Raw genomic sequence first — 10493 nt, 5'->3', positions numbered from 1 at the left:
GGGGGTGGGTATGGGTGTGTGTGTGTGTTTGTGTATGTATGTGTGTGTGGGTGGGTGGGTGTGGATGGGTGTTTGTGTGTGTATGGGTGGGTGTGTGTGCGTAGGTGGGTGTTTGTGTATGTATGTATGGATGTATGTGTGTGTGTAGGTAAGGGTGTGTGTTTGTGTGTGTGTTTGGGGGGTTGTAGGTGTGAGTGGGGGTTAGGGTGGGTGTCTGTTTATGGGTGTGTGTGTGTGTGTATGTGTGTGTTTATGGGGGTAGGGCTAAGTGTGGATGTATGTTTGTGTGTGTGTGTTTGTGGATATATGCGTGTGTGTGTGTGGGGGGGGGGGGTATGGGTGGGGGTAGGTGTGTGTCTCTCTGTGTGTGTGTGTGTGTGTATGTGGGGATGGGCTTAAGAATGAGTGGGTGTGGGTAGGTAGGGATGTGGTGGGTTAGGGTGTTAAAGTGAGGGTAGGTAGAGGTGCGAGTAAATGTATGTTTATATTTTAGAATTAGAAAAATGTGGAAAACCATAATTATTGGTTTTCCAAAAAATTTCGACTTCTTTGTAATTTTAGAAAATGGCAAATTTTCATTTTTCGTGAAAAATTTAGAAAAATAGACCAACTAAACGCGTTTTCAAAATTCTCATTTTTTTTTTGAAAATTTTCCGGAAAACGGCTCATTTTTCCGCGTCTAAACGCACCCTAAGATTGCGATTTTAATAAAAAGGTTTAGTTACTTTTAATAGCATTATACTTTTAATGAGAATTAATTTGTCCTATTAAACCCGTTCGACTAACGACCCTCCACCATACAAGAGAGCGGTAGATAAGAATAGATACCCAATGACGGTTATTTTATAGGACACTTCCTTAAACTCACCTTATAGTATGGCTTCATGAATGAGGCGCACTAACGGTTTGACTGACTTAGTCTTATACATATAATAATTATTGAACTTTTAATTTTATATATAATATAAGGTGTATTTTAAAACGTTTTCAAAATACTAAGTTTATATTCAAATTTCGAAAATTAAATAGTTAATTTAAATTTAAAAATAAACCAAAAGATTTAATAGTTATTTATTAATTAACATTTAATTAATTATATTAAATCAAATAAGGATTATCCAATCAAATTAATCAATTAATTTAATCCTAATCCTTATATCCCTAAATTTTCGAAAATAGATATATGATCTATCTAATTTTAATTATCCTTTTTAAGGCAAGTTAAAAGATAATTACCAAAATTAAAAAAATTAAAATCCCTAACCTACCATTTTCGAAATCTTGCTTGGGGAGGAAGGTAAGTGATTCAAATCCTTAACTTAATTTTGAATTTCTTGGGGAGGAGGGTTAGGGTTTCAATACCCTAACCCTAAGTTCGAAACTTAAGGGGCAGGATACCTTAATCCAATTTCGAAATATGTAGCCTTATAGGGTTTAATTTCTATAAACCTAATTTGATCAAATTTAACAATTATAACAAATTCAATAGAAAACAAACCTAATGCTCTAATACTACTGATGGGATTTAGGCATAACAAAACAAACTTAAAACTCTTAAGTGTACATGCAACCTAAAACAAGATCTATGTTTTCACTATTGAACCTATAACTATTAACATCAAAATAAGAACCCTATGAACCCAAGTAATTTTAGAAAATTACTAAAAAAAGTTTAGGGTTACATACCTTTTAGTTGTTACCGTAAACAACTAGAAATCTTCCATAGTTTGGAAGGAAACACCATAAGCGTCGTGTCTCTAATGCTTCACACCTAAGCTGGCAAGAGGAAAACTATAGAGAGAGGAGAAGAGAGCCAAGATTTCGTCCATGACTTTTATAGGGAAGGGATCACCGAAATCAATGGCTAAGGAGACCTTTATATAACCGAGGAATCTTGGGGCCAAAGCTATGGTTTAAAGGATAAGCCCTAGATTCCCTCGCTTGGTGACCAAGCAGCTCAATCTCTTATCCAAAGGGTCTTGGACGAAAATTCTAGGCTTCCCTAGAAGTTTTCATCCACCTCATCTAATGAGGTTCTAGAGTTTTCCTTCTTCAACTTTTAATAAATAACCAAACAGTCACTGTTCTTTTAATTAACCAATAATCCAAAATTTAATTCTAATTAATACTTTGATTAATTATTAATAATATGATTGCTAATTAATATATTATTTTCAAAATTCATTAATAAACCATTAGTTTATTATTCACATAAGAAATCATTCTTTCTCATCATGTCCAATTGCTAGGTTTGAGGGCAATTTAAAATGATTGTGCTACTATTGGTTCGAATATATACCAATTTTAGTTATAGTCTTATACACCTAATCCAACAATCAACGCCGTCAATATTGTTATCAATGACACCATCGACATTGTTATCAGTGACAAGAATATGCCGATGACTCATAGTGGTTTTAGCGGCGGCTTTGGATTCTTAGCCATGTCACTAATAGCGACGAATTTAGATCATTAGCTACACAACAATTGTGGCGACCAACTAGCGGCGACTTTTAATATCTGTTGTGACGTCAAATGTCGTTGCTAATGCTCTTAATCCTTGTAGTGGATGAGCTAATCGAAACAGTTTTCTGAAAAAGTTTTGTTTTACCGCCGGATAAACTAATAAACATTTTTACAAAAAAAAACATAACTTGTCTTTTTAATAAGCAATCCCGAACACCCTAAGTCCCATTAACAAAATGATAGAGTATATATGACGACGTCAAAGGGACACGATCGAAACAACCTCCATGTTCACCAACACAAAACCTTTCATCAAAACAAAAATATACAACAAAGTACAGTACCCAAACCTTCATCATCACAAAAATAATTTCTCTATACTTCGAAAAACTTCCAGTAATAATTCTAACTCTATATCCTTTTCTTTATAATGGCTAAAGACTGAATTCTACTTGATAGAATTTAAAGTCAAAATGCATATTGTCTTTGAGCTTTTTTCCGTAACTCTTCTCAGGACCTTCTATCTTTTATATCATGAACTGTTTGCTTCGCATGAATAAAATTTTTGTTTTCATGCTTTCCTATGTATAGTATTATATATTTAATGTTTATATCATAAAAATGCAAACATCTTTGGCCATTTATTGATTTGAAATACAAAATAGAATTTTGAGCGAACAAAAACATCAAACAGGTGGCCAACAAGCCACGACGACCTACATATATGTATAACAAAACAGTGACAAAAACATAGAAGAAAGCTTCCTGGACATTATATGCCAACTTGACCCTTCAATCGACTCGACTGAATATTATTCATGCAGCTTCATTAATTAAGCCCCATCAATTAGCGAACTTATGTGGCTTCATTACTACATATAACTCGTTCTTTCTTTGAACCGATGCTCCAAAGAGCTCAACCATGTCAAGGTCATCACCCTTTGCACCATTTGGAAGTTCCCAATCAAAGTAGTAGAGCATATGAGCTAATGGAACCTCAACATTAGCTATACCAAGAACAGCTGCTGGACACATCCTTCTTCCGGCTCCAAATGGAAGATACTCAAATTCTGATCCCAACACATTTGTGGGGTTGTCCCTAAACCTCTCTGGTACGAAGCTATCAGGGTTTGCCCAATATTGAGGATCCCTATTGATTGCCCAACCATTGACCATAAGTTTTGTCCCAACGGGTATATCATATCCTCCCAGTTTGCATGCCTCCCTACATTCTCTAGGGAACAACAACGGAAGTGGAAGATGCATCCTCAAGGTTTCTCGCACCACTAGCTTCAAGTAGTCAAGATCCTGAATGTCTGCCTCTTCAAATCTTTCTTTTCCTTTAAGAGCTTCCCTGAGTTCAGCTTGAGCTTTCTTCAGCACCCTTGGGTTCCTTATCAGTTCTGAAACTGCCCATTCTAATGTTGCTGAAGATGTATCAGTCCCCCCTCCAAACATATCCTGGAACATTTCATATTAATTATTAGTAAGTTTAGCATTAAAGTACTTATCAAATCACTTTTGTCCCCCAAAAAGGTTAACTCACCAAAGTTACTGCTTTGACATTCTTTGTCGTCAACTTGAATTCGCCGCTAGCTTGGAGCCTTAATAAGACATCGAGAAGAGACTCCACCTCATTTGATTCTTTATGTTGCCCAGGGTGTTGGGTGATAACGTCGCTAAGGATCTTGTCGAGTCTCTTGTGTATGCTCTCGAGCTTCTGCCTCTTGCCAGTGAGTGTGTGGATTATTTTCTTGGATGGAAACACATCGGCAACATCAAACCCTCCTGTTAGGTGAAACAACTCTTTCACAATATCTATAAACTCTTCTTGGTCTTTGCATCCTTTACCAAATGATGTTCTACATACTATCCTAGCAATTGTATCGAAAATCATTTGTGAAAGATTAACTGGCGAACCAGCTGACTGACGAAGGGTTTTGACAAGATTATAGCACTCATCCTCACGAATATGATGAAACGACTTTACTTTTTTGACACTCATTAGTTCCAAGGTCATAAGTTTTCGTAATTGTCTCCAGTAATCACCATAGGGAGACCATACGACGTCGGTGTTTTGGTATGCGACAATCTCAGTGGTTAAAACCACTGGTCTATCTGCGAAGGCAATATCATGAGTGGTTAAGACCTCTTTAGCCCAGCGTGGATCGGAGATAATGATGGTAGAAAGCTCTCCGAGTTGTAGATGCATGAGAGGTCCATATTTCCTGGCCAAGTCGCGGAGACCATGATGAGGCAGGGAACCTATCAAATGGTGCATGTGTCCGATTATTGGGAGTCTCCATGGCTCTGGGGGAAGGTTTTGTTTTGATTTGGAAGGGCTGAATAGTTTACGGATGAGGAAGAGAAAAAGGGCAAAGGAAAGGAAGGTAGTGAGAGAGACATCCATGGTTGAAGGTGGAGAAAGTATTTGAGTTTTGGGGTGGTGTTTAAAGGGTGAAGCTGAGTTCCTTATATATAGGTGATGAAGTTCACTTGAGGACAGTCTCACTGGATAATAACAATTGACTCGAGTCCCCGATTCCCAAAGAAGAGAGGAAAAACAGATTAATTGATTAAACACTCTTCGTTTTTTTAATTTTATTTTATGTTTATTAATTTAATAAATAAACTTACATTATCATATTGAATATTCGAAAAAATTACATTTTGTCTCGGTCATCTTCCCTAATAAATAAAAATAGTTTTGCCACAAGTCACTCTTTCATTAACTTGGACACAAGTTATTTTTTGATATTTTTGAATAAATATTTTTTTTCCATGTGTCATTTTCTTATTGTTTATCTTTTTTTTAATTAACATATCATATTTATACATCAATTAATAATTGCCTTATTTAAAAATAATAACCATTAAATTACAATATTACAACTCATATACTATTGAATATCTTTCCTTTTAAATTCAAATTTTAAATTTTAAATTTCAAATTTAAATAAATTTTTGTTTAAACCTTTATATTTAATTTTTTTTGTTTTATCCAACCCATATAACATACGGGTCACACAACTAGTATTATATATATTAGTAAACATATTTTTAATCTTTAACATGTTACCAATATTAAAATAATTCGTATCTTGTTTAAAACCTAAAACGAGTTACATAAAAACCTTTATATTTTAAACATTTTTTTGGATTAATATTTGTTTCTAAACTTTTTAATAAAAGTATACAATTTTGATATTCGTTTTTCAAGCCCACCACATTTAATTAACTCCTTCATTCACTACAACCGGTTTCTTGATGTGTTAGTGAACACATTTTACTTTGTGTTAAAAGGGGTGGGATGCTTCATTATTTTTTTGTGTGTTAACTAAGATGCTTCATTATTTTTTTGTGCCAACTTATCGAAGATACCGGTTTTACTAGAAAAGATTAAAAATAACCGCTATATAGAGAAAGAGTAATGAATTCATTTCTTGTATTGTTATTTTGATACATGTACACATGGGCTTTTTACAGCCAGTGAATGATATATGCTAAAGTGAGAGAAGACAACAGTAATTGAGTTTGATAATATAAAATATATGCATAATATTATCTCTTAATATGCCCACACAAGATGGATGATCTATCGGAGACAACAATATTGGATCGCAGATGAAAGAATGGAGCACGACTTAGAGGCTTTGTGAGTGCATCAGCCAATTAATCAATGGAGTTGACATGGCAAACTTGGAGAGATCCATTAGTAACTTTTTCACAAACAAAGTGATAATCCAAGGCAACATGCTTAATACGGGAGTGAAAGACCGGATTGGTGCATAAATAAGTGGCCTCAGTATTGTCACAATAAAAGGTGGGAGCTACCTTTGAGGAAATTCCCAAATCAAGGAGAAGATTTTGAACCCAAGATACTTCACAAACAAAGTGATAATCCAAGGCAACATGCTTAATACGGGAGTGAAAGACCGGATTGGTGCATAAATAAGTGGCCTCAGTATTGTCACAATAAAAGGTGGGAGCTACCTTTGAGGAAATTCCCAAATCAAGGAGAAGATTTTGAACACAAGATACTTCAGATGCAACATTTTATATTCTGCTTCAGTGGATGATCTTGAGATTGACTTTTGATGAGAAAACGTGCAGGATATGACACTAGAAGCAAGGTATAACAAATACGCAGTAGTTGAGCGACCACCATACGTAATACCTCCCCAATCTAAATCAAAGAAGGCTTCGAGATCCATTAAAGATCCTCTATGTAGGAACATACTGTGATAAATAGTGCCTTTTAAGTACTATAGGACCCGTTTTAATGCTTGCCAGCGGGTCTCAGTAGGAGAGTGCATAAATTGTGATAGTTTGTTCACAACAAAAGATACATCTGGTCGTGTAAACGCTAGATATTGCAAACCTCCCACTAGCCTACGGTAAGGTGTAGGATCAATACTGGCAGACCTATCTTCAGAGGTGAGAATCACTGAGGAGTTGAGAGGGGTAGATACTTCTTTTGCACCGTCCATGTGAAAGGTGGTGAGGAGTTCTTGAATGTGATGGTGTAGGAAAGAAAATGACCAATAGATGTAAGGATGACTTCAATTCCAAGGAAATAATGAAGAGGACCTAAGTCTTTGACAGAGAATTTTTTGGATAATGTGAATACAAACTATTCGAGAAATAAGGTGTTGTTACCAATAAGGACTAGATCATCAACATAGACTAGAAGGTAAGTAAGAATACCATGTTGGTTATAAATGAAAAGTGACGGGTCATCTCTTGATTTTCAAAAGCCAATAGAGGTTAGGAAATTTGTAAGCTCCATACAGCAAACTCGTGGCGCTTGTTTCAAGCCATAGAGAGATTTTTTTTAGTTTGAAAATATGATAAGGAAATTGAGGATGGATGATACCAGATGGTTAGGTCATAAATACTTCTTCCTTAACATTTTCATGAAGGAAGGTATTGTTGACATCCAATTGCCAAAAAGGCCAACGACTGGATAGGGCAATGGAGAAGAGAGTGTGGATGGTGACAGGTTTTATCACAGGGCTAAAAGTGTCAAAGTAGTCTTTGCCATATTGTTGGAGATATCACTGAGCCACCAACAGGGCTTTGTTTTTTGCACCAGTTCAATGTAGGTTTGGTTTGGTTATAAATACCCTTTTACAGCCAATAACATATGAAACGTCCCGAAATTTATAAGGTAATATTTTCATTTTTTTAGTTTAGTCAGAAACACCATTTATCATTTTCCAAACATTCAAAAGTATATCAGAGCAAAAATAGTTATCAAAGTACAATCCCAAAATCATAAAGTTGCGAAAACATCGGGGGGATGCGCTGCGATCAAGCCAAGCCCTTCCCTTTCGAACGTGAAGTACATGAAACCATAACCATAAAACTGTAAGCACAAAGCCTAGTGAGTTCCCCAAAATAGCACTTACCAAACATACAATGGGCCATGTCCAGCAACCATCGGGCCCCGCTCGCTATACATGCAATTACATACAAGACATACAAGAGTCACACAGGCAGATAGCATACTATAACACACTCATCAGGCCCCTCCTAGCATCAGGCCTCTCCCGACATACATACAACACATGCAATAGTCACACAGAAAACTAGCATACAAATAACAATAATCCATGGGTCGACATTGGTGCCTTCGACTTGCCAAACACTCGGAGGAGACTCACCTTATACCGTTGAAAATCAGATAAATGCTCGAACTGTTGATCTAGATAATACCCACATTAATAAATCAAATAAAACCCAAATTAATAATTGGTCCATAAAGCATAATTAGGAATCTGATTCATTTGTCCAACTTCTAGGGTAAAAGAACATTTTACCCTTTTCTCACTTGGCCCATTAACCCAGGCCCAACCCAATGGCACCAAAAGTCCAATATGGCCCAAATTCCTAAATGATACATAAAGCCAATTCTCGGTCAAAATCCAAGAAGGCCCAATGCCTAACAATGACCCAAAGTCAAAAGGACTAGTGGCCAAGGCCCAAAACACTAATAGTCCAAATATGGCCTAAATCACAAAAGACAATAGTTGCTGAGTACGCCTAGTGTACTCAGACTTATGCCCGACGTACGCCACCTTTGGCCAGTACGCGTTGCGTACGAGTTGGGTACGCACAACGTACTCCACTAAGTCTAATTCTCATATCTTGATCCTAAATAATGTCTTAACATGTATTAAATTAAAAGACACTGATTAAATTAACGGAGACTGATTATGTAAATCAGTGATACATATAGTTTGGGCTAATGATCCATGATTGATTAGTAATGGACTAAGCTTATGTAAGAGTTCAAGAAGTGTTAGTCCAAATGAATTATTGGATTAAAAGTCTAAGTAAATGAATTAGGGTTTACAAGTGACCCTTGGAATTCTACACAATAAATGTAACCCCTAAGCCCTAAAATCGGAAACAAGGGTGTTCTAAGAAGAAGCTAGCCGATTTTGGTGCCCCCAAGCTCTTCCGAAGTGAAACCCTAGCCGATTTTGGTGCTTCCTAACCTCTTTCACATAATCCTCCTCTTGCTTTTGGTTTTTGTGACACATTTAAGGTAGCACACTTGAGGTACTAAGCTCATGGAAGACCAAGTTCTACAAGCTACAACAAAGAGGTATTCATCTAACTTTTTTTATGTTGTAAATCTCTATATTGTATGCTAGTTCGGGTTTATGCTTTGGAAAATGAAAAATTACATGTATAACTTGAGAAAACTTAGATCCAAAGCATTAGGGTTGTATGTGCACCATAGGGATGTTATAGTGCTCAAAACCCATCATTGGTATCAAAGTCTAGGGTGTTTAACTTTCTATTATATTGATGCAATTGTGTTATTTACAAAGCTGAAAAACTACATTTTTTGCCTCTAACTGGTAGACTCGACGAGTCCCATGTGGGAACTCGACGAGTTGATCCTGAGTTAAGCCAACTCGACGAGTCCATTGCTTGGCTCGACGAGTTGGATCAACTATTTGTAGTTTTTTCGAGTTTTTGGCCTGAATTGGATTATGATCATTACCGCAAACTGTTTTGATTGATAAAATTCAATTTTTCTAATAAGGTAATGATTGTCCTCTTCCAATTTAATGATGATTGTCAAATTTTAAGATAATTAATTGATTTTGTGAAAAACTAATCATTTGTAGAATTTGATTTGAATCATCTTGCTATATGAAATTAGATTAGGTCATTTTTGTGATATAGTTAATTATATGATTAATTTAATTGTTTTCAAATTGATCCAAGAGAGTTTTGAAAGGTTTCAAAACATGCCCTTAAGTTTTGGAATTTGAAAAGTCTCATTTATGGAACTTTAAATTCTAGGTTTTGGAATTCAAAAGGCTTTGAAAAGTTTCAAAACTTGCCCTCAAGTTTTGGAATTTGAAAAGCCTCATTTATGAAACATTAAATTCGAAAGTCTAGAATTTTAAAAGTTTAAAATCCAAACCTTATACTATTCTAATATTAAAAGATTAATACTTATATATATATATATATATATATATATATATATATATATATATATATATATATATATATATATATATATATATATATATATATATATATATATATATATATATATATAAGACATTCAATCTTACCGTTAGTAGGCCTCATTCACGAATCTGGTCTATAAGGAGGGTATAAGGAAATTGCCTATAAAATGACGATTAAATAGGTGTCCACTCTCACCCACCGCTTCCTTAACTAGTGGATGGTCGTTAACCGAACAGGTAGGATAAGACATTAATTCTCATTAAAGAGTATAATGATAATCATAAAAGTAACTAAATGTTTTTCTAAATTTCCAATCTTAGCTACTTTAGGAAAAATGTGACAATTAGCCCTGTTGAAAATACCAGATACCCAAATTACCCGCCCGATTTTTTCGGGTGTCGGGTAAATCGGGTATCGGGTAAATTTTTTCTGGTAATCGGGTAACCCGATTTTTTTTCGGGTAGGGTAAAGGGTATATTTTTTAGGTTTCGGTTATACCCGAATTACCCGAATTATTTTAAAAATTC

General features: G+C 35.4%; 1 protein-coding gene across 1 annotated transcript; it reads right to left on the bottom strand.

The window, feature by feature from the left end:
- Window positions 1-3084: 3084 nt before the first annotated feature.
- Window positions 3085-4928, bottom strand: LOC111911569 (germacrene A hydroxylase). Its single transcript, XM_023907320.3, has 2 exons — window positions 4013-4928; window positions 3085-3927 (listed from the first exon to the last, which is right to left on the bottom strand). The coding sequence occupies exons 1-2, from the start codon at window positions 4874-4876 to the stop codon at window positions 3310-3312; spliced, it is 1482 nt and encodes a 493-aa protein (XP_023763088.1). The 5' UTR covers window positions 4877-4928; the 3' UTR covers window positions 3085-3309.
- Between the last annotated feature and the right edge of the window lie 5565 nt (window positions 4929-10493).

This window comes from Lactuca sativa, chromosome 3, assembly GCF_002870075.4.
Source record: "Lactuca sativa cultivar Salinas chromosome 3, Lsat_Salinas_v11, whole genome shotgun sequence".
Taxonomy (NCBI): Eukaryota; Viridiplantae; Streptophyta; class Magnoliopsida; order Asterales; family Asteraceae; genus Lactuca; species Lactuca sativa.
Note: the sequence above shows the minus strand (reverse complement) of the source record. Positions and strands in the feature narration are given on the sequence as shown.